This window comes from Calliphora vicina, chromosome 3 (genome assembly GCF_958450345.1).
Source record: "Calliphora vicina chromosome 3, idCalVici1.1, whole genome shotgun sequence".
In the NCBI taxonomy this organism is placed as follows: Eukaryota; Metazoa; Arthropoda; class Insecta; order Diptera; family Calliphoridae; genus Calliphora; species Calliphora vicina.
In genome coordinates this window covers 111,482,451-111,507,005 of record NC_088782.1, presented here as the reverse complement: position 1 = coordinate 111,507,005, position 24,555 = coordinate 111,482,451, and the positions used below count along the sequence as shown (strand labels likewise).

Genomic DNA, 24,555 nt, shown 5'->3' with positions numbered 1-24,555 from the left:
TTGGGCAATTGAATAAATGCAATCAAGAAGACATTTAGACCTTAATACGTTAGAGTTGAGAGCCTTGATTGATGGCTATCTACGTAGATATTAATGGTTGAAGTTTCTAGACGATGAGAGAAATCAAAATTTTAAGTTCATTAGAAAAAATTCCCCAGCCAGTGCTCGTTTCCGTAACCAAACTGTATTTTCATGTCTGATGAGGCTCATTTCGATGCAACAAACAAAATATGCAACAATTTTCTTTGTTGCATCGAAATGAGCCTCATCAGACATGAAAATACAGTTCAGTTGTCTTTTGGTTACGGAAGTTGTCTTTTGGTTATGGAGTGGTTCCAACCCAGAAATACTGCATGATAGGGAACTGATGCAATCAGCGTCACAGTTTGGTTTGCAGTTTTTTCACGCTGTATTGTCGGGCCATACTTCTTTGAACAAAACATACAAAGCATTACGTTTACTGGATATTGTTACTTGAACATGCTAAAGAATTTTTTTATCCGGAACTACGGCGAAAGAGAATTCCTTTCAGCTCTGCGTAGTTTCAACAAGATGGTGCAACTGCTCACATAGCTAAGTTGGTTATGGCCGAATTACGCAGAAAATTAACAGCTTTTTGCTAAGACGCCGCGCTTGCGTCAAGGAGCAGAACGAGCAATTCAATGGGATTTCAAATGAAAAACGATTGATTAAATTCCATGCATTACAAAAAAAGTTATTCCAGTTTCTTAATGTAGCAAAATTCATCAACCACCCAAGATTGGAATATCTACTTTTTGTGAGATGATGCTTTGACCAATGCAGCCATTCTTCAGTTCTCAAGAATCCTTGAAGGAAAGAGCAGTCTTAGCAAAGATTCATTAGATATATATATCGAGGAGAGGTATGTCTAGCATCGTCTCTTGATTGGCCTGAAAAGTGGTACCCATTAAGCCAGTAATACCAAAACAAGCTAGTATCTGTACCGCCCTCCACCAAACAAGAGCACCATAGGTCAGAATAGGTCTTATGACCACAAAATTTGAAACCCCATCTCTTTCCTAAGTGCCTTAAGCATTACTCTTCCACGAGAGGCTAGAGTTCTTTCGTGATTTCCATAATGTAACCATCCAGCGGTGTTGTTCTTAATTTTATATCTTCTGGTAAGAATTCGGCCTTTGCCAGACCGTTTTCCTTGGCCCATGCTAGTAGAACGCTTACATCTGATTTAGAGATAAAGTATTGCACTTGAAAGTTTAACAGCGCTTACTGCCAGCTCCACGATGTCGAACAAATTTGAATGAAAGCCCTCAGTTTTTAACATTCTTTTTATTGATTTTCTCGACATCGTGGAGTCAGTTAGTTAATTCACGTTAAAATCATTAAACTACGGTACAAAAGTGTTCAATTATTATCAAAATTTAATATAAAGTAGTGCAGTTTCTTCCTGAAGTCTAATGCTCAATCAATAGATATTCCAACGTAATTACTATTAATGCATCAATTTATAGCTATTCCTTTCCTTGTCATTTTAATTTATGATCTCCTTACACAACCCGATTGGCGTGATCTCAATAATACCCATAAAAAATCTTATCTAAATACAACTCTAACCGATCATAAACTAATTTTGTTTTTAAAACTTGTGAAAATCGTATTTATTTACTCATTTGTTCACTTTACAATATATTTATTTAATTGCTGGAAAATCCAATTTTTATCAGATTTAATTTGCACCTTGTAAAGATCTTTATGATCCTCCTCTCCCAAAAAATATCACTGTCTGTGTGCAACTTGAAAATAAACACTCACTAAACGCAGCAGGATCAATTTTGCCAAATCCAACACTTGAATTTTAATGAATGAGTTACACAGCCAATTGAAAATACAAAAACCTGGGTACTCAAGACGAGTACTCACATACTCGAGACTCAGTTAGTCAGTCCTTCATACTACCTACAAACAAACATCTTCAAAATGAAGTGGACAACAAACACTTGAGGTAAGAGCTGAAGAACAGATCGCAATGAATGTTAGAACTGAATTTTATTTGCTTGAGTAATTGCTTACAAAGACTCTATAGGACATCACAGCTTCAAGCTGTTACAGGTACGAAAGGTAGAGAGAAATTCTACATTTCATTGTAAAATCGCCGACTGAGTTATTGAATTTGTTTTAAACATATCCCCTAAAATTTCTTAAGATCTGTAGGAGTAGGTGCAATTGCGTTTATTACCCAAATTGCACAAAAACACCCAAGGGAATCATTCTGTTTGCTGTTTCTTTCTTTCTTACCTTTATTTTAGCTCTTAGTTTTGAAATTTGAAATTACATTTTATGCTCAATTTAATTTTAACCTGAGTTGTTATGTTTGCAATGTTTTTCTCTTGTTATTGTGTAAATCTTTGCAGGTCTTGCAGATCTTGAGATTTGATTATTTTGCATTTTTATACCCTTCACCTTCGTGAGAAGGGTATATATAAGTTTGTCATTCCGTTTGTAATTTCTACATTTTTTATTTCCGACCCTATAAAGTATATATATTCTGGATCCTTATAGATAGCGGAGTCGATTAAGCCATGTCCGTCTGTCTGTCTGTCTGTCTGTCTGTCTGTCTGTCTGTCTGTCTGTCTGTCTGTCTGTCCGTCTGTCTGTCTGTCTGTCTGTTGAAATCAGTTTTCTGAAGACCCCAGATATCTTCGGGATCCAAATCTTCAATAATTCTGTCAGACATGCTTTCGAGAATTTTGCTATTTAAAATCAGCAAAATCGGTCCACAAATGGCTGAGATATGAGGAAAAAACCAAGACAACCTCGATTTTTGACCTATTTTTTTACCTATATCTGGATTACTAAGACATTAATATAGACAATATGGATATCTAATGATAGATATTTCAAAGACATTTGCAACGACGTATATAAGACCATAGTAAGTTGGACCTACAATGGGTCAAAATCGGGAAAAAAATTTTGAACCCGATTTTTTTTTTTTTTTTAAATTGAAAAAACAAAAAAAATTTTAAAATTTAAAAAAAAAATTTTTTTTTAAATTTAAATTTAAAAAAAAAATTTTAAATAACAATCGAAAATTTTTTTTTTCCAAAAAATTCAAAAAGCAACTGGAAAAAAAAATTTTGTTTACCTAAAAATATTTAAAATTTTATAATTTATATATATAATTTGGTGAAGGGTATATAAGATTCGGCACAGCCGAATATAGCACTCTTACTTGTTTTTTGTTTAGTTTTTTGTGATATTTGCTTTATCATTAAGGCGGAATAATTGCAAAATCTAGAAGATAAGATTTGAAAGATTTTAAATTTTGTAGCTAAAGTACTTTGACAGTTTTAAGTGTCGTGGGAATTTGTGAAGGCTGGGAGGAGTAAAAAACCTGTGGGAATTTCAGTTAGAACTTTAATTAATTGTAGTTTTAGATGATGAGACAATATTTATTGAATGAAAGCTAATTTGCGGTTTCTTTTATCAAATAAAGAACATTAATAAACTATTAGGCGTAACAAATTTGTTTAAAATGCTGCAGGATCACATTTGTATACAATGCTGCAGGATCACGTTGTAATCTTATGGGCTAATGGTATCCAAACGTATCACATGAGTCAACTGTAATCTTTTGAAATCTGTATTAGTTTCAAATATTGCAAATTCTGTTAGTTACAGGGTCTTGTTTTGCCATTCAGCTAGCACAATACAACACGATCTTAAATATTATTGGCTGCATGACTTAAAAATTATGAATTTTTTTAAATATTTAGCTTTTATTTAGGAACATTTGTACAATATAAATTTATTGAAAGTCTTGGCCATTGTTAGCTATGACCTTTTCCCATCTCTCTGACAATATATGGATTCTGAGCCAAGAGAACAGCTCATCTTGCTTCAAACGAAACTGTTGTGTTCGGTACATGTTCCCTGTGATAGACTGACCAGATTTCGGCAGCTCATAATAGATACGACCCTTTTGCTCTCACCAAATACAGAGAATTACCTTAGCATCAGGGATATTTGGCTTTGGTTTCGATTCGACTGATTGGCCGAGCTTCATATACGATCTCTTACGCTTCGAGTTATCGTAATGGATCTATTTTTCATTGCAAGTAATGATTCGGTGCAAAAATGATTTTCTTTTATAGCGTTCAAGCAGCATTTCAGACATACAAAATCTTCTTTCAAGGTCCCTCAGCTTCAATTCGTACGGTACCCAATTTCCCTGTCTTTGGATGAATTCTGCTGCTTGCAAGCGTTTTGAAATTGCTGATTGAGTAGCTCCCAAAGATTTTGCTAACTCTTGTTGAGAGTGAAAACTATCTTCATGGAGTAATACCTCCAATTCGTGATCTTCAAACTTTCTTGGCTTGCCTAGGCGATCTTCCATGTCAAAATCTCCACTTCTGAACCATCCACAAACCATCTCTCGCACCTTATTCAGCGGCACATTTTTCATCATCGTATGGCGATCCAGTTGCCCAAGACCTCGTAAGAGGCGGCTTTGGTCCCTAGCTCATAATAAAATAAAATTAACTCATCTTGACGAAGCGCATTCTGGACGTCCAATTTTGGACCACTTTTTCGAGCATTGCAGTCCATATGTTATGAATAACACAAACAATGTTGCTGGTTTATCAGCATAAACTAGTGATATCAGGTGGCCCCACAAGAAATAATCGCGAGGTGCCAGATCGCACGATCTTGGAGGCCAATTGACAGGTCCATTCCTCGAAATCAAGTTATCTCCAAATTTCTATTTCTATAAATCGATAGTTGCGGTCACTTAGAGGCATCCTGTTGAAACCACATCTCGCCAGGATCAATGTCATCCATATTTTCTAACAAAAATCATTGATCATGCTGCTGTAGCGATCTCCATTGAGCCTAACGCGAGTTCCGGCTTAATTTTTGAATTGAATAAGATCCGATGATGTTACCAGCGTGTAAACCACACCAAACGGATGATGTCACCAGCTTGTAAACCACACCAAATGAAGGATTGTTCTGGATATAATGGAGGTCATGTGGATTTGTCTCACTTCATATGCGGCAATTTTGTTTATTAACAAACACGTTAACCCAAAAATGAGCCCTATCGCTGATCACAATTTTACGATAAAACAGTCGCAAATCGATGACTGATTTTCAAAGTAAATTTGGATAATTTGGTGGCGTTGTTCAAGCGTCAATCTATTCATGGTGATTTTCCAGAGTATTCCATTCATAAATATCAGAAAGTGAGCGCAGTGTAACAGTTCGTTCGTAAGTTCTATTGGGCTTAAAGAAACTCACTTTAGAACAAGATTTTTTTTGGAAGTCTGTGTAAATTAATGTTCTGTATAAGATATCCTTTTGATCGTGAGTTGTTTTCCAGCAAGTCTTCCAAATTTAATGCAAATGATTCTGTAAAAATATTAGTTCCAGCCTAAAATAAAACGATATTCGCAGTCTTCATTTTTGGAATATCATCATTGCTAACCGGGACAACTTCTAATAAACAAATTCAAACTGCGAACATTTTAGGCTAATTTGCTGAAAAACCCACAGTCTTAGAAGGGAATCAAACCCGCCACCATCAAACTAATAGTCCAGAACACTATCATCTTGTATATCGGGGCATCCCAACTTCGATATGTCCAATTGACACTGCCAAGATGGCAGTTAGATCGATGGTATGATTGGCTGTGTAACATGATACACCATGTTGTTGAAATCAAAGATTCTTCAACTTAATATCTTCAATTTCTGCTTCAATAGCTGACACCATTGAACGAAATATCTGCCTAATCATCATCATTTTTGCCATTTATTCTGTTTTTTACTAACACGATTTGAAATCCTTCCAAATTGAACCATCGTCAACCTATTTCATCAGGTTTGGAAATCTCATGAAATGATGTAATAAAATGCATGGATAGACAGTTTCCATAGGTTGATTGTTCCGTGTCATGAGCATAATGAAATATACAGATATGTAAATCCCTTTTACAATACAGAAATTGAAAGGCAGACAATTTATTCTCTTTTTTACTCCTCGCCTACAAACTTCGTCTGCCTGCTTTTTAATTTCTCCGTTGTAAAAAAGGAGCTAATGAAAATCAATTTCGAAAAAGAAACGATTTGAAAACGAACAAGTAAGAGTGTTATACTTTGTTTTGGTCCTATCGTGTTTTCAACAGAAAAATAGACGGACGAATATTGCTATATCGTCTTAGAATCTTATGAATCTGGGTCTGCGACAAGTATTTCGATGTGTTACAAACGGAATGACAAAATCAATATAACGCCACCTTTTTTGATGATGTATTTTTTCATGTTAGCCAACGAGCATTATCCAATGAACTCTCTGATTAACCACAAAAAAGCTATTATTCATCGGCCCAAAGTGATCGTAACCTTCAAAGTATCAATAGCCATGTAATGCTTCAGATATTAACAACTACCTGCTCATTTATAGAACGAGGAATAATAAAAATTTAATAGGAGCATCACCAATCCATGACTTCAGGTTTAAAAATCTACAGATTAAAATGGATTTATAAGTTATTTTGCAGTTTATGTAACTTCATGATGACATTCGTCTTGATGGAAAGTTGAGCAATTGGATGATTGTTCTATGTTTCGCCATTGGTTTCCAAAAGGTTCAAGTGCTTGTCGAGCATCATGAAATAAACTCCTCAGTCCAAAGTAAATTTCACATTCAAGAGCTACCTAATGCTTCAGGAATTATCAACAACTTTCTCATTAATTGGTGTTCATTGTGAAACGAAGATTAAAAGCTACTCTACAGCCAATCTGAAAGTTTATTTCAAGATGTGCAACAAGAATTGCTCCGTATGAATTGAAACTTGTCATGAAGTAAAAACAATCACATTTGATATATTTGAGGCCATCAGAGCTAAAGTGGTGTAACCCTCAATTTTTTGTGGGTTGCTGTTCTGTTGTTACATACATTCCTTACATTACCAAATACATAATATAAAGTGGAGTAGTAAGCCACCTTTTGGTATTCAAAAGCAGATGTAGTAATATAGCAAAATTGGTGTAAGTTACCCCTATCCCTAAGTAAATTATTTGGGGTTACACCACTTTTGCGCTGAAAGACACATTTAAACCCCTCCCAACCTTAAAGAATTCTACATAATAAAATTGAATAAGCTGCTTATGTAATTTTATGAAGACTTTCGACTTGATGAAATTTTGAAGTGTTCCACTAGGATGAGTAATCCAAGATTTGGCAACGTTTACCAAACGAAGTAATAACTGGTCGAACATCATGAAATGATCTTTCAAATTGTTCGTTTAGAAGCTGTTATTCTTCGGTCCAAGGTGTCAATAACCATCAAAGTATTAAGAGCTTCAAGAGTTAACAACTAAGTTCATTGTGGAAGAATAACACATACCTGGAAGTTTCCTTCAAGATGCTCCGTTTGAAAACCCTTAATGAAACATGGAACAAACAAATCGTTGCAACATGTCATCATGAAAAAATCACTGTTATCAGTTACGTCCACATTTAACAATTCGTTTGGTAAACAGCCAGTGGAATAATGTAAAGTCATTCCTAAAAACAAATTTCAACAAATTTACTTCTCTGCCGGCCATACAGTTAAGTTAGACTCCTTTGGGATATTCAAATTAATACATAAAACAACAATCCTTGCAAATCCTTTTAAACCGATAAATTTCCTAACAATAAAAACCTACATGAAGACATATAAATATTCTATCTTTATGAGTTTTTACATGACTGTAAGTAATGTAAATTATTCAAAATACATAGAATATTTTTGACAATTACTAAAACAAAACGAAACAATTGTCAGCTTAAAATATTTCACACATCTCTGTCACTGAATAACCATTCACTGATTTGTTTCCTTCCAAAACGAAATGCTCATTATTAAGTTGTCTATATAGAAATTCATGCATTGAACTAATATTTAATCCGACAAGCATTGCTAACATCCTCAGGATAATCCAAAGATAATTGTTGGCAGTAAATACTTCCGTATGAGTTTGAAATTAGCACACAGGAATGTATATTCTTATAGTTTTCCATAACTGGCGTTAAATTGAGTTTGATTCAAACTAGATTTTTATAAAACTAAATCATGTTACAGTGTGAAATTACAAAAAACTTTGATTTGTTATTGAAATTTATTGAGATTTAGAAGTAAAGCAAATCGTTTGATATGTGATTATTGAAATTCATGTGAATTTAAGTATCAAAAGAGAATATTTTGCAATAAATTTAATACAAAAGAAATTTCGGTAGTTGGTTTCAAACATTTATATTTCAAATTGTTGATAATTCCATTTTTCTTGAAAGAAACTCATAGGAAATGACCTCTACTCCTGCGTTAGACCTAGGAAAATAGGTTAAGAGAAGCAGGATAGGAAAACTAGTGTTTGTGAACATTATTTTAGGAATTTTGTTTACAATGAATGTGACTTCGGCTGGCAGCTAATGAATTTTTCCTGAAATAAATGAATGAGTTCTAGTGGAGGCAAGTGATAAACAAAATTCCCTGTACCGAATACAAATGAAGCTTGGACGCTGTAAGAGAAAATAATTTTTGTACTGAATCATGATTTGCAATGAAAAATGGATACATTACGATAACCCGAAGCGTAAGATATCATATGTGAAGCTCGGCCAACCAGACGAATCGACACCAAAGCCAAATATCCATGGAGCTAGGGTAATTCTCTGTATTTGATGGAAGCAAAAGGATTGTATCTATTATGACCTTCAGAAATATAACCAGACCATTACAGGGAACATGTGCCGAACGCAATTGATTCGATTGATTCGAGCATTGGCCGAAAAACGCCCAGAATATGCTGCCAGACATGAAACCGTTATATTCCATCATGACAACGCTTGGCCACATGTTGTAATACCTGTTAAAAGCTTTATATTTCAGATCACGCCCCGTCCGACTAATATTTGTTTTGATCGATGCAGAACTCTCTCTCTGGGATACGTTTCACTTTGGAACAGAGTATCCGATATTGGCTTGATTCGTTCTTGGCCATTCAAGACATTCTGTATGGTACTGTGGCAGAGAGAACGTGAACGAGAATTTTGCACAAATATTTATCGTTGCTGTATTTTGGGAATTGAAAAATGAATTTGGGGTAAGAATCAAGCGAAGTGGCAGTAAATAAACTTAGTTTCCATATTTGGAGATCGTAAAACCCGGAAGCATTAAAATCTGTTTTGTAGAGATAAGATAATTGGTCTATTTGTTTAATTTATTTGGAGACTATATTTCGTTCTAATTTCCATACGTTCGTTGCAAAAGGCTCCACCTCTTTTCATCTAACGTGTGTTACGTCCTGTTGTATGGTTGTGAATCCTGGAACACTACAGCTAGCGATCCTTGCAATCCTTGCAGGACTTCACTCGTTTCAAAAACTGCTCAAGATATTTTGGCCGAATTTTATTGCAATCAGAGACCTGTGGGAAAGAACCGGTGAAACACCAACAATACGTATCCATATCATGAATAGTAAATGCAGTTGGATTGGCCATGTTTTCAGATGCACCAACGACAACATAGCCAAGATGGCAATTGAATGGAACCTCCAAGGAAGTAACACCTGAAGGAGACAAATGGAAACTGAAACAAACACAACTTGAAAGTTCTGGACCGAAGAGAAGCTGATAGCACAGTATAGATAACAATGGAAGGACTTTGTTGTGGACCTTTGTTGCTCCTAGGAATCAATATATTCCTATGATTCAGTGCAAAAATTATTTTCTTTTATAGCATTCAAACATCTTTTCGGAGATGCATAATCGTCTTACAAGGTCTCTCGGCTTCAATTAGTATGGTACCATATTTCTCTGCTTTTGGATGAATCCTGCTGCTCGCAAACGTTTTGAAAGTGCTGCTTGAGTAGCTCCCAATGATTTTTCAAGCTCTTGTTGAGTTTGAAAACAATCTTCATGGAGTAATACCTGCAATTCTTCGTTTTCAAACTTTTTTGGCTGAACTCGGTGATCCTTGTATTCCGCCTCAATGTGTGTTTTTTTTTCAAATTAAAGAAGTAGGGTGGGTCAATTTGTTTGGTCGTGAAAAAACGTGACAGGCGTATAGCAATATGGGAATCTACACAAAATTTTAAAATCAAAACCCAGCTCTCGCTTAGAGACTTCAAAATACACGATTAAGAAATTTCACTGTCCAACAAATTGAGACTTTTTGATTGGAATAGAATAGCGACCCTATAATTCTGAAAGCGCATGTTAAGTAGATCATTTTTGTAGAATAAACTTATAGTCCAGCTGGTCTGAATATTTTTTTACAGTGGGTCAAAGTTTTAATTTTCGAAGGGTGCATTATAATAACTGAAAAAATTGTTGTAAGTTAATGTCTGAGAGAATTCTTATTGACAGAGCTATCTTGTGGAATTTTATGGGGATAATTTTTGTGGAAGGTATTAACGCTCTATTTCGACTCATTAGGGGTCAATTTACAATACAAATGTGGATCTTCGACTTTAGCAGAATGAGGTACCCTCAATGCTTAGCCAACAATCGATTTTTCCAACTCACTTTTGGTAATCGTCTTCTTAATCACCAGATTTGGAGATCGTAGAACACACACGTTATTGTAGAGAAGTCAATGCATTCATATTGGTTTGTAGAGGTGGTACAATTTGTCTATTTTTTAAATATATTTGAACTAATTATTCACTAATTGTAGGCTGTACGATTTTGACTTTAGCTGAATGCTGCACCATGTCTCCCTGGTCAGCCAAAATTAGATCTTTTCCACCATAAGTATTGGTTAACTAACCAAATGTTCACATTTGAAGATTGGAGAACCAGGAAATGATTGTAGAGAAGCCAATGCATACAGATCTGCTTTGTAGAGGTTCTTATAAAGGGGTTTTCAACAGGGCGGCTACAAAAATAGACCGATAGGGTCAGCAGACGACGCCCTATTTTTTGCCGCTCTTTTGACATTTCTCTTCAGTAATGTTTGACATTTCGTGATGGCAAGATATACGAGCCAACAACGAGTCGAAATTATTAAAATTTACTATGGAAATTCGGAGTCAGTGGCCTCAACGTTAAGAGCGAAAAATCATCTTAAGCGATAAGGCTCATTTCTGGCTAAATGGCTTCGTCAATAAGCTAAATATGCGTTATTGGTCAGACAGCAATCCACACGTACTCCATGAGTCATCATTGCATCCCGAAAAAATAACGGTTCGGTGCGGTTTATGGGCCGGCGGCGTCATTACTGTGAATGGGAATCGCTACCGTTCAATGATAACAGAATATTTTTGACCCCAATTGGATGATATGGACTTGGAGGACATGTGGTTCCAACAGGACGGCGCCATAAGCCACACAGCGAATGTCACAATGAATTTATTGGAATCCAAGTGTTATGGTCCGAAATGGTCCAGTCGATTGGCCGCCTCGGTCGTGCGATTTGACGCCGTTAGACTATTTCATGTGGGCTACTTCAAGTCTATGGTCTATGCCAACAAGCTAGCGACGATTGAAGAACTTCGTATGAATATCGAACGTGAAATTGCAGCAGTATTGGCCGATTTATGCTTGAAAACCGTCCAAAATTTGGTTCAGCGTCTTGACTTCTGCAAGCGTGCCCGTGGTAGTCATGCAAAATAATAAATACAATAATAAGTGAGAGTGCTATATCTTATATACCCTTCACCAAGTTATACTTCAAAATTTTAAATATTTTATATTTTTTCCAGTTGTTTTTTTAATTTTTTGGAAAAATTTTTTTTTGAATTGTTATTTAAATTTTTTTTTTTTTAAATTTAAAATTTTTTTTTTTAAAAATTTTAAAATTTTTTTTTTTGTTTTTTAAATTTTTTTTGTGAAAAATAAAATTCGGGTTAAAAATTTTTTTTTTCTTGGACCAGCACTCAGGGGATGACCCCTGCAAAGCATTGTGTTGGAACTAGGAAAATAGGTTATGGGAGGGAGGATAGAGGGAGTAGTGTTTGTGGACATTTGATTTGAATTTTCCTATATTGAAAGTGACAGGAAATACTTCAGGAGGAAGCTTATTCCACATACGGACAGTACGGCTAAAGAACGAATTTTCCCTGTAATGTGTTGTGCGATCTACTGTCCAGTCGACAACGAATTGATGTGCCCTTGCCGAAGAGCGTGTGTTGCGTAAAGATCTACGGGTTTCGGGAACAAGTTCCCTAATTTCAGCAGAGCACATACCATTGTAGTATCGGTAGAACAGTGAAACACAACCCACATTGCCACGATGTTCCAGTGAGTCAATAGAGCTGGATAACCTACTGTCACCGATAAGCATCTTCGCCCTCTCCTGTACGCGGTCGAATAACTCCAAAATAGACTTCGAAGCACCGGCCCACACATGAGAGTTGTATTCCATTTTAATTAATGTCTTTGTAATCCAGATATAGGTCAAAAATAGGTCAAAAATCGAGGTTGTCTTGGTTTTTTCCTCATATCTCAGCCATTTGTGGACCGATTTTGCTGATTTTAAATAGCAAAATTCTCGAAAGCATGTCTGACAGAATTATTGAAGATTTGGATCCCGAAGATATTTGGGGTCTTCAGAAAATTGATTTCAACAGACAGACAGACAAACAGACGGACAGACATGGCTTAATCGACTCCGCTATCTATAAGGATCCAGAATATATATACTTATAGGGTCGGAAATGAAAAATGTAGATATTACAAACGGAATGACAAACTTATATATATACCCTTCTCACGAAGGTATAATAATGACATCAAACGTACTTTCACAGGAATAAAGAATTTCATTGTTATCCAAAACCGTTTTTGTTTTATTTAAAAAAAACTTTTGTACGCTGAAAAACGCTTTAGTTGTTTTAATTTATTTCGAGACGATATTTTGTTGAACGTACAGAAGTTAACAGAGCCATTATCCTCTAAGCAGAAATTTACGATACAGGATGGTTGACAATATCTTGGGAATGATTCCTGAACAATCCATTTCCGAACCATTCATGAGAAAGAACCGGAAACTACCAACAAGAGGGCTTCTCCGTAACTCGATTCGAAATTAAAAATATTAGAATTTGTATGTAAAATACTTTGTAGTTCAGATGTGTTTCTTTTCGAAAAAAGTTTCGGATGTTTTTCGAATATAAATGACTAACATTCTTCTCGAATATTCGAAGAAGAAAAACTAAAACCGTTTCCTTGTGACAATCAATCGAATAGCTTGTTGTTTCAGTTAATGGAATCGACTTACTCTTTGGTAGATATATAAATTCAATTGAGAAATCTGTAATTCCTTTAATAGAATTACTTTTCAAATGACCAACTAGAATTTTGTAAACACAACTGACAAATTGTATCGAAATCAGATGAAATCAGTCGGAATCATAAAAGATTCGGATTTCTGGAAACAGTTTTCTCTGGTGAGTTTTGCAACAATATCGTGGATTCACCAACTTCCGACTGGTGGTATTGGGATTGACAGACAGCTAGAATCTCATGGAATTATTATTAAGATTCATCTTCTTAAAAAAAGTAGCCATGGTTGGAGAATTCAATTTCAAATGTTAAAAGATAGATTTAGTACAACTTTAATATTAAAATTAACTGAGATTCCCTTGGAAGAAAAGACAAAATACGAAATACTATTTCTGTTATAGTAAGACCACAATAGTTTTGAACAACTCAAATTATTTTGAAAGCCGTCGGCTTTTACCAACTCCCATACAAATACATTAAAGAAAAACCCATAAATATTTTCAATTTTCATATATGATTTTTAATAAATTTTAAACATTTTCTTATAATTAAAAACTTAAAATATAAACATAAATTCGTTAGTTATTAAAACACTACATAACCTCAAATATAAACAATTTACAAAAATTTACACTGATTTTTTCTTCTTCAAATCTAATTTTCAACTTAATGTTCTTGTTTCACAAAAGCGCCGTCGGTGTATTTCACAGGCGAGTTGTCTTCATGAGAGGGAGATTGAGAAGGACTATTGCTGGAGCCATTGAAGGTGGGTGAGTCGGAGCCCTTCTTTTGCTTGACACGTCTGTTTTGGAACCAAATCTTGACTTGTTTCTCGGATAGGCGCAAACGATTGGCGATTTCAATGCGTCTTAGACGAGAGAGATAAGCATTCATGGAGAATTCACGCTCGAGTTCAAGCAATTGAGTGCTGGAGAAGGCAGTGCGTATGCGTTTGCTGGAATCGGCATAATCCGAGACAACGGGAGTCAAATCCAAATGGGAGTTGTTGGTGTTAGTTGGGTTTGCATGCGAAGAGGTAGATGAAGGCAGAGTATTTTTCAAAGGCGATGAGGAGGGAGAACAGGATGAATCATGTTTGTAACGTTTGTTTTGTTGTTCTTCCACGCAAGGATAATCCATGGTTGAGGTGGAGGAGGAAGCTGATGGTGAAGTGCAGTAGCCATTGTCACCCAAAGGCAAGATGGAGCCATAAGAAATGGTGGCTGGTGCCATGCGGGGAGATACCGCCTGATGTTGTTGAGCAGAGTAGTTGTCAAATGTGGCCGATAATTTGCGCTTTTGCGAAATGAACGAAGCGTAGGGATGATGATAGGCCTGTTGCTGGAGAGCAGCGGCTGCGGCTACTGCTGCCGCTTGTTGTTGCTGCTGCTGTTGTTGTTGTATGCCCAAGGAAAACAAATAGCTGCCCACATAACTGGCTGGATAAGGCAGCATGGGTATATTGGGTAACATGGCAGCAGCCGCAGCTGCTGCGGCGGCATGAGCCGCTGTGGTGGCAGCCATGGAGGGTCCAGCTGTAGGTGAACCAGCCATAGTATCCTTTTTGCTTAGAGGCATATTGTCGCTGAGTAAAGAATCCATTAAAAACGAGCGAGACATTTTCGTATAGTTTGATTTTTTTTAAATTTTTAAAATATAAAAACACTTTAAAATAAATTCGTTTCGTTAAGAGAGCTGTTGAGATGATCACTGCTAAATGTGAACTGATGCTCTTTGCTAGAGAGATCTTGGTTTATATACCAGCAAACCCTTGGTACAAAAACTACCCTTAAACTCTCTAAAACCCTTAGAGTATTTGTGTTAGTTGTTGTAAGCCTTCCAACTTCCTACCACAACAAATTATAATTTGAGGGTTGTTGTTGCTTCAGTCCACCATTGTTTGTTTCAAAAAAACCTTTTGAATTTAATACTGACAAATTGTAATTGTTGTTGTTTTTTTTGTGTCAGTTTGAAATTTTGTTAATGATTTGTAATTGCTGCAAAGTACCCAGTTGTCTCTGTGTTATATTGCTCCGCCCTTAGACAAGTTTCTCTTAAAAGCAGGTAGCCCTGTTTCTATATTTCATTCATGTTTCAGTTTTTTCATCTATTCTTTCTGCTATTGGCATGATGCCTTGTATATTTAGTTTTAAATATTCCTACCCATTGTGTTTTTGTCTTTTATTTATTTAGTTTTTTTTAATTCAATTTCAAATTTTATGCTTCATGGTTATTTGTCGATGAATTTTGGGTGTTTCAATCATTTGTAATGCATAGTAAATTTGGCGCGTAAAGCTTTTCGTATCATAGATTAAATTTTCAATATGAATTTTTAATTTATTTTAAAATGTACTTGGTATTTGGTTAAGGATAATTGGATGTAGAAAAAAGTGTTAATGGAGTACATATTTAGTAAATTTGAAAGCAATGTTCATGAAATCTTAAGGATCGTAACTATTACTAATTTTATTGGGTATATGAAAAATACGTAAGTTTTTCATATTTTTAGCTTTGATTTTGAAAAATTTTTAAAATAAAAATTTATTTAAAGTATTGGCAATTATTAGCTACTAGTTGATCGCCCCGGCTTCGCCCGGTAGCATTTACTAATGCTAGTTCTTCAAGTTTCTCCAACCCATGCACACCAGCCTGTTCTTATTTATTTGCAAATAAATTATCTAAATTTGTACTACATACTTTAGGGAGCTTTTTTATTACAGTTGACTGGACTCACAAAATAAGAATTTCCGAGTTTTACCCGGAATTTTTTTTTGGAATTTTTTTCTTTACAAACCATCTCCTGAAAATTTCGAATCGAATAAAAAAAAATCAGCCAAATCGCTCCAGCCGTTCTCACGTGATGACATTACATACATGGACCATTTCATTTTTATATATATAGATGACTTGTTCCCATCTTTCTGGCAACATATGGATTCCGAGCCAAAAGAACTGCTCATCTTTTGAGGCCAAAAATGAATCAAGCCAATATCGGATAATCTGCTCTCCAGAGAGAGCGTTCTGCATCGATCGCAACAAATAGTAGTCGCACGGGGCACGGTCTGGACTATAAATCGGGTGAGGCAACCAACTTTCCAACCACTTCATTCTAATTCTAAATACTTATTAACAGGTGTTGTAACATGTGTCCGATCGTTGTCATTCTGGTCGTTTTTTGGCTAATGCTCGCTTAAAACGAATCAGTTGTGTTCGGTACAGGTTCCCTATGATGGTCTGGCCAGATTTCAGCAGCTCATAATAGATAAGACCCTTTTGTTTTCACCAACTACAGAGAATTACCCTAGCGCTATGGATATTTGGCTTTGGCGTACATTCTGCTGGTTGGTCTACGATCGTGTGAATTGACCCTGTTCGACTATTTCTTCTGGACTTCTCTTATATCGCAGGTCTATGCGAATAAGCCATAAACTACAGTGGCCCTCAAAGCCATCATAACCCATGCCAACGGTCAAATTCAGCCAGATTTATGGAATATTGGAAATTTCGGATGCGCGCAACCCAGCGAAGCTGCTGCGGATATTTGCACGATGTTATATTCTATTCATACTGACATCAATAGGCCATTTAAAAGAATAAAAACATTCAATGATATCTCACACACACTTTGTTCTATTTAAATTTAAAGATCCTCTAATTCGCTGTTTCATTAGCTCCAATATTATTGCAACCTGATACCCAGACCTGTTTCGTTAAGGACTTGAAGCTCTTTGCAACTGTAACTCGGCTGAACCCAGCTTCTCGCAAAAAATCCATTTCCTGTGACTTTTTATTTATTTCTGAATACCTCACAAGCTACGGTATTTTGCAAAATTAATTTCTAAATGTCTATACAATTTCTATAAAACTTTTCTAATTTGAAACTACAAATATTGAATTATAATTTGTATTAAAAACAGATGCTAAATTATTCCTTAACTAACAACAGATAGATTTCGAAATTCTACTTTATAAAAACAGTCAATGAATGACCCACCTTTTATGTTTCTTTGGAAACATATTTCTAACAAATTTCATTGGAATAATGCCAAAACTACACGTGTCGGACTTATTTAAAACCATTAACAAACAATTGCTCTTATAACTCCCCTAACACCCTCAAAAGTGGGACAACAATAGAAAATAATATAAATAAATTACAATTAATTGTGAAAAATAAAACAAAACACTCAGTCAATTGTAAAAAAAGAAAAACTAATTTTACAAGGAAATATTTGGCCAAAAAGCAGTTAAACATAAGCGGAAGTTGCCGACATCTTAAACACAAAAGAGAACAACTAAGAAGTACTTAAAACCTTAAAGTATTTTGCTCTTTTTTTTAAAAACAAAAACCAAATAAAATTTAAAACTCTAAATCTTAAAACAATGCGAAAGCAAAGCAAATTTATAGAGCAAAAATGACCAAAGGCCTAAAAGTAGTGTAGAGTAGGCAGGTACTCGTACTAAGCACGCTTCAAGCAGACGTGCAAAAAATTTACAATTTTATGAATTGGAAAAATTCTTATTCAATAAAACAAATATGTATTGCAAAGAATTTAGAAGCAGCTGTTAAGTAAGTTTTATATAAAATAGATTCTTAAGAATTGGTTAATATTCGTGCAATCATTAATTTTATAAACATACAATTTATTTTAACATAAAAGTCAATAAGGGTAGACTATAAAATACTCTACTCCACTTCTAATCCTTTAAATGTGTATGTGTCTTGTAACAGCTGGTGTTGAAGTCCAAAAAATTTTGTTACTTCTGCTGAAGGAGTCCATAAATCTACTAGATATAGTGGAGTTGACTAGACATTTTGAGTTTCGGAACCCTCACAAATTAGAACTAAAAGACATTAAGTCGGGATTTAGGATGACATTCCTACAGTAGCCTGAGTATGACATTCATACAGTAGCCGGAGTTCATGGCATCTATTCAAATAATATGCAAAATTGTCAAATTCGAGTTGCGACTAAAAGGTTCCCCTATGATCTTGTAGACAGGTTCTGTCTGAGATGTTTCGACGGTCAAAGTTTGTATGACTCTTCAAATGAACTCTCATGGCATCATATTCCTTGACCGGTAAATTCTTTGTTTCGTTTCGAAGATGATGTTTAGAGGTTATTCAACATATGACTTCCCTTAAAACAGCGTTATGACAGCTTTAAATATTTCTCCACTGGATATCACTTAACAAAGATGGCCACACTTGAGCCGAGTACTTAAATACTGACTGTCCAATGGATTTGTATAAATCTAACATGAGCTGCCAACTTTGGGGGAGCAGGGAGTTTAAAATGGTTGAAGTTAAACATTACCTTGAAGGGAGATATGACGGCCTTTTTAGTATTTGTATCTAAACTAAAAACTGACTGACGATCTCTCATATTTTCAGGGAAGTGAAAAAAGGATATTACCCCCCAAAACCGAAAAGTTTTACTATAAAAAAGGAAAAGAAGAAAATGTAAAATGAATTTTAATTTATTTCCCCTCCAATGATTGACCTGGATCTGCGCCTTCTGCAAGATGTGGAAGAGTGTGCCGCCGTTGACAGTGTTGAAGGCTTTCGACTGGTTGAGTAACATGAGGACTACATGGGGTATTTTTGGCTTTTAGTATCGGGTTCACGAAACCCATTTCGGTACATAAAGTTGTGGTGCATAACAGACTGGAATAATGCCGTCTTGTATATATCTTGGTATATATTGGTTTCCAATAGAAAGATTCACTAATCTTTTATATTTTAGGATGTGGAAGAGTGTGACTTTATTGACAGCGTTGAAGGCTTGTGATAGATTAATCGACAAGGAATGTGATGGTTAAGTGTCATTAGATCCGGGAGGCTTTGAGGACTAATGCCGTGGTGGTACTGTGTATCTTGTTTAACCGAAACCCACAGGTCAGCTGAGAAAAGAGAGTTTGGAATATCTTCGCAATAGTTGACAACAGAGACAGATCCGCCTGTAGAGAAGATCCGCCTGTAGGATTACAAGTCTCTCGTGTTATTCTCGAAATTTAGCACTGTTATCGCTAGACTCTTTTGGTGTATAAAGTCGATGTGTAACCGAGACTGGTATTTTGTGAATAATATTTCTATTCGTCTAGTTTTGCTAAGGCTACTCAATAATCTCTTCCTATCGTTAGTCATTGTGGACTGCTGGATGTGGGAGAGAGTTGCGTTATTGATACTGTTGAAGGCCTCCGTCTGGTTAACAATCGCAAGCCATCTGATGGTTATGAGTTATACAAACCGAGAGGTTTTGGGAAGTATTTCTGTGGTGCTACTGTGCATCTTACGGAATTGATTCTTATGGCGAACATTTGGTATTTGAGGGGTTTGCGGTAAGAAGTAAGATAAGATCTCCAAATGTCTTCGCAACAGTTGACAAGTGAGAGATTTTACTTGCGTTTTCCAAGGTCTTAAAATCGATATCATTAGACCCATTTCTGGGTATGAAGTTGTGGTGTATCATAGATTGGAAGATCATTCAATTTGCGAACATTACAACTTTTCGCATTGTCTCTCTCGTGGAGCTCAATAGAAACCTGGCTTAAATCGCTTTCACCGTTTATGGTCGTATGTCATATCCAGACGTAATTATTACTCTTCATCGGTTTAGAGAACGATCGACCCCTTGGAAAATGTCTCCCGTACTCAAGTTCCAGTTCTTCAAGTGAACTGTTCCAAGTTCTTTGTGATATGGATATTCAGAGTTGGTACTTTGAATTTTATATTTTCTGCAGCTTCAGTTGAGCTTTGGGGGCAGATTGATGAATCGAGACATGGTTGCTCTGACAGATTCGTGAATTTCCCTTTGTGCTTCGGAAAGCATAGATACAATGGCCATTTTAAGAAAACAAACATGATTTGAAATAGTAAATTAATTAAATTTAAAGGCAAAATACTTCTAGTTCAAGAAAAGATCTTCATTTGCTGAAAAACTTTACATTTTAATAAATTAAAAATTAAATCATATCTTCAGCTCACAGCTTATTTTAGGCGCTCACTTCTCTATGTATCGTTAATTTAATCTTGCGTTATTTTTATATATTTTGGGTATCATTCTACTGCTAGATGAGCTCCAAATTAACTTCTTAACAAACTTGTAGAGTGATATTGTTTAAGAAAAATAAAGGCTAACTCAAGGCTCCTAAACTGGCATCCGAAATTCTGACTGATCATGGCAAACAATGTTGTGTCGATCCCGTTCTCCGTGTCCTACGTCAACATTATGTGCATGGCCGTTTTGCCCGTCAAAAGCCTTTTATCAGTCCAAAGAATGAACTATGCTGACTCAACTTCGTCAGAGAATATGTTTCCAAGGATGTAGCATTTTGAAATTCGGTTATTTTCGCCGATAAATCGAAATTCAATATATTCGGTTTAGATGGCATGTCTTATGTGTGGCGGAAACCTAATTCTAGCTCAACAAGAAAAACTTAAGGCCAATAGTGAAGCATGTCGGTTTGGGCCTGTATGACGTTTATTGACACAACTATTTGTTGCAGAGTGCAGAGGATTTTGCCATAAGATTGGATTTTAGATTTTATCAAAATAATAATTCGAAACACAATAGGGATATTGTGTTATAACTGTCCACATTTAATGATGCCACGGCCAAAGTCGCCAGACTTTAATGTAATTGAAAATTTGTGGTCCATATTGGAAAGAAAAAACAAATTTCAAACAAAAATTATGGGACAGATTCGTTACCTATCGCAGAGTATCTAAAAGGTGACATTTTATGCCACCTTAGCCAATGCTATGGTATAACAGCAGGTTCTTTTCATATAAAGTTTTAGAAGTGGAAGCGATGCCAGTTGCCTTCTCTTTGGGGTTTATCAAACAGAAATTTCTAAAACAAAAAAAATCCTCAAAGTTTGAGCACATTTTTAAAATAAATATATCAATCATAGATAAATACACATAGATCGAAAACTCCCCTGTCAAAGACCTAACTCAGTTGTCAAAAACCTATGTTGTGAGAATGTATGAAATCAAAAACAACACTCGTACATCCCAGCAGTTCTAGGAGACTATCCCGACTAGCTGGTCCAAAGTATTCAACGCATTGGATTCACATACCGCTTACATAGGGTCAGTTACCTCACTAGCTACCTAACTGGTTACTTGATCCGCTATTTTAACATGACCTCAAAAAAGACATTTTATTGACCGATTGCTTGTAAACAAACCTTCCTCCTACAACTCTCCAATAGATTGTTTGTGGTGGGCAAAATAAACGTTTAACGTGATTACACTCTAGGCTACTGAGAGACACCTAAGTGACAATTGTCTTCACAATAGGCTACATGGGATATCAGTATACTTAAGCAAAGAGAAAAGAATTATATCAACACAATTTGTGCAATATAACACCAGTTTGTATGAATTACTCACAAAAAAAGCAGTACAAAGTAATAAAGTGACTACACTCTAGTTTACTTATAGGCACTTAAGTGACAATTGACTTCATGCTAGATTACCTGGGATGTATAAGGTAACCAGTTGTCTTCTCTCTGCACTACAAAAAATACATACTTGTCAAATGTCCCACAATATATAAATTAGAGTGAGTCAAGGGTCAGATGTCCATTACTTATGATTATTTTAAGTTTTTTCTAGTTTTCACTCTGTGTATATTACTCTATAATATTAATCATAAAACAAGTAAGAGAGCTATATTCGGCTGTGCCGAAGCTTATATACCCTTCACCAAATTTTTAGGTAAACAAAATATATTTTTTTTTCCGAAGTTGTTTTTTTTCTTCATTTTTTGGAAAAAAAAAACTTTTCGAATTATTATTTTAATTTTTTTTTTATTAAAATTTTTTTTTTGATTTTTCTTAGATAGAAAAAAAATTCAGGTTAAAAAATATTTTTTCCGATTTTGACCCATTGTAGGTCCAACTTACTATGGTCTTATATACGTCGTTGCAAAGGCCTTTGAAATATCTATCATTAGATATCCATATTGTCTACATTAATTCGTACTAATCCAGATATAGGTCAAAAATAGGTTAAAAATCGAGGTTGTCCTGGGTTTTTCCTCATATCTCAGCCATTTGTGGACCGATTTTGCTGAATTTAAATAGGAAACTTCTCGAAAGCATGTCTGACAGAATTATAGAAGATTTGGATCCCGAAGATATCTGGGGTCTTCAGAAAATTGATTTCAACAAACAGACGGACATGGCTTATTCGCTCCGCTATCTATAAGGATCCAAAATATATATACTTTATAGGGTCGCAAAATTATATTGTGGAAAGTACAAACGGAATGACAAACTTATATATACCCTGCTCACGAAGGTGAAGAATATAATAATTACTTTGTATTTTAATAGTTTAAGTCAATCTCTATAACATTGAGAAAAATTAATATAAATTTTGTAGCAAAATCGTATTTTAATTAAATAAAGAAAAATAGTCTATACTTCCCTTTGTAGGGTACCAAAGATCCTAAATGATCATGCCAATCTTAAATACCTTACACACTTACAAAATATTCTTTAGGAGTAATAAAATAAATTTGACATTAAAATGTGTTAAGTACCTACTTATAAATGTCATTAAAGGAGTCCCCTCAAAGGAGAGACCCTCCTCTATGACAAATTTTCATGTTTATTGGTTTATTGTTAAAATTACACAATTAACAAGATTTTATAGCCACTTAACAGGACTCAAACACACACACACACAACTCCAAAACATATCCTTTGTGTAAGTCCTTTCATTCATTTAAAATAACTTGGTTCATTCATCACAAAATGATCGAACACTCGTGTTCAGTTTTATATGAATTAATGTCAAGATTGTAAAACACAACACAACAAAACACACAAAAGAACAATTATCAAAAAATAAAATTCTTATAAAACTCTAAGTAAAACAACAATATAAAATAAAAAAGGACCCATTCAAATAATAAGAAAATCTGTTTAAATTTTCGTTTGACAAATAAACAACTCGGTAACAATAACCAAAAAAAACATAGCACGTTTTGCCGCCAAAAATTCTTGGAATTTTAAAATCATTTTAGACATTCAGACGCCTTTATCTTGTCTATTCTAGTTCTTAGTCTGGTTTAGTTCGTTCTATAAGAATAAAAGTCATAAGGATCAAACACAGCTTAGACACACAAAGAAAAGGACAATAATTTTTTTCTTCTTTTGGTTTAAGAAACCTTATTTGTCAATCGTTTTAAAGGGATTTAGGAATTAGCTACTTTTGTGAAGTCTGTGTGTTCTTTTTGAATATTTTAATAGAATTCATTATGCAGTTCTTTGGAAATTAATCACTTACATAAAATTGCATTATTTTTAAACATAGATTACATTTTTTTAAATGTATTTTGCAACAAAATGATGTCTAAAACTAATTACAAGGAGACAAGAAGAATTGAGAATAAGAGTGAAAGGTAATCAAGGTTTTGTAAATTAAATCGCGACCAATGGGATATCGAACTAAAACGAAATACAATTTCTCTATTTGTTTGTTCTAATAACTAAAGTTAACTCCTTCAGATTCACTTTTTTTGAGAGTCCTTTTCTACGGAAAAAACCATCGGTTTATACTGCTGCCCGTGTGAGACTAGGATCGTTTCGTCGCGAATTGCGAATTGTCGTGGAATCGTTCTTGGAAAGTAAAAATTCATTATATAATGATCGTATATCGTACTCTCAAAGCCAGCTCTAAAGTTTGAAGATCCATTTGCAAGGGAACAGAGTTTTTATGCCGGCATAAAAGCCCAGCTGAAAGGGCTGCTACCACCAGGAAAGTTCTCAAAGAGAACCCAGGCACTCCTCCGCAATGTGATGATGCTAGTTGGTATTAGGATCACGTCAAATTGATGTCTTGTGTAAATGAATGCTCAGCGTTGCTACTCAAGACGGCTGTCGCATCATTGGTTGAAGTATGGTCAGGATTTAGGCCAAAGCCTATATCCATCTGAGCCATCTAGCTCGTAGAAGATCTTGGAGATTCTTCAGTGTTCTCCACAGCTTCCAACTCACGATTGGAATGTTGTGAAGCTTACGGACGCTAAGGGATCTTTTAGAATGGCGAATAAGGACTCTTGTCCGGAGATACCCCGAAAGCCTAGATCTAGCTGAGCCATCTAGCTCGGAGGAGATTCTCCAGTGTTCTCCACAGCTTCCAACTCACGATTGGAAAGTTGTGAAGCCTATGGACGCTAAGGGATCTTCTAGAAAGGAGAATAGGACTCTTTGGTGCCGCTAAAGAAAACGCAAGGGAAGGTCTACTATGGATTTGGTACTATCATCCTACGTGTCTACCG

At 35.3% G+C, this 24,555-nt stretch overlaps 2 protein-coding genes across 2 annotated transcripts in view; both read right to left on the bottom strand.

Annotated features, from left to right (window-relative positions):
- Positions 1 to 24,555, bottom strand: part of Sytbeta (Synaptotagmin beta) — a 184,800-nt gene that overhangs the window by 115,462 nt on the left and 44,783 nt on the right. The window lies entirely within an intron of this gene.
- Positions 13,922 to 14,875, bottom strand: LOC135953807 (homeobox protein Hox-B4). Its single transcript, XM_065503813.1, has one exon. It carries the CDS (start codon positions 14,873 to 14,875, stop codon positions 13,922 to 13,924), a length of 954 nt encoding a protein of 317 aa, XP_065359885.1.

Excerpts from the sequence above, each read along its gene's own strand:
- LOC135953807 (XM_065503813.1), bottom strand. The coding sequence starts at position 14,875 with ATGTCTCGCTCGTTTTTAATGGATTCTTTACTCAGCGACAATATGCCT.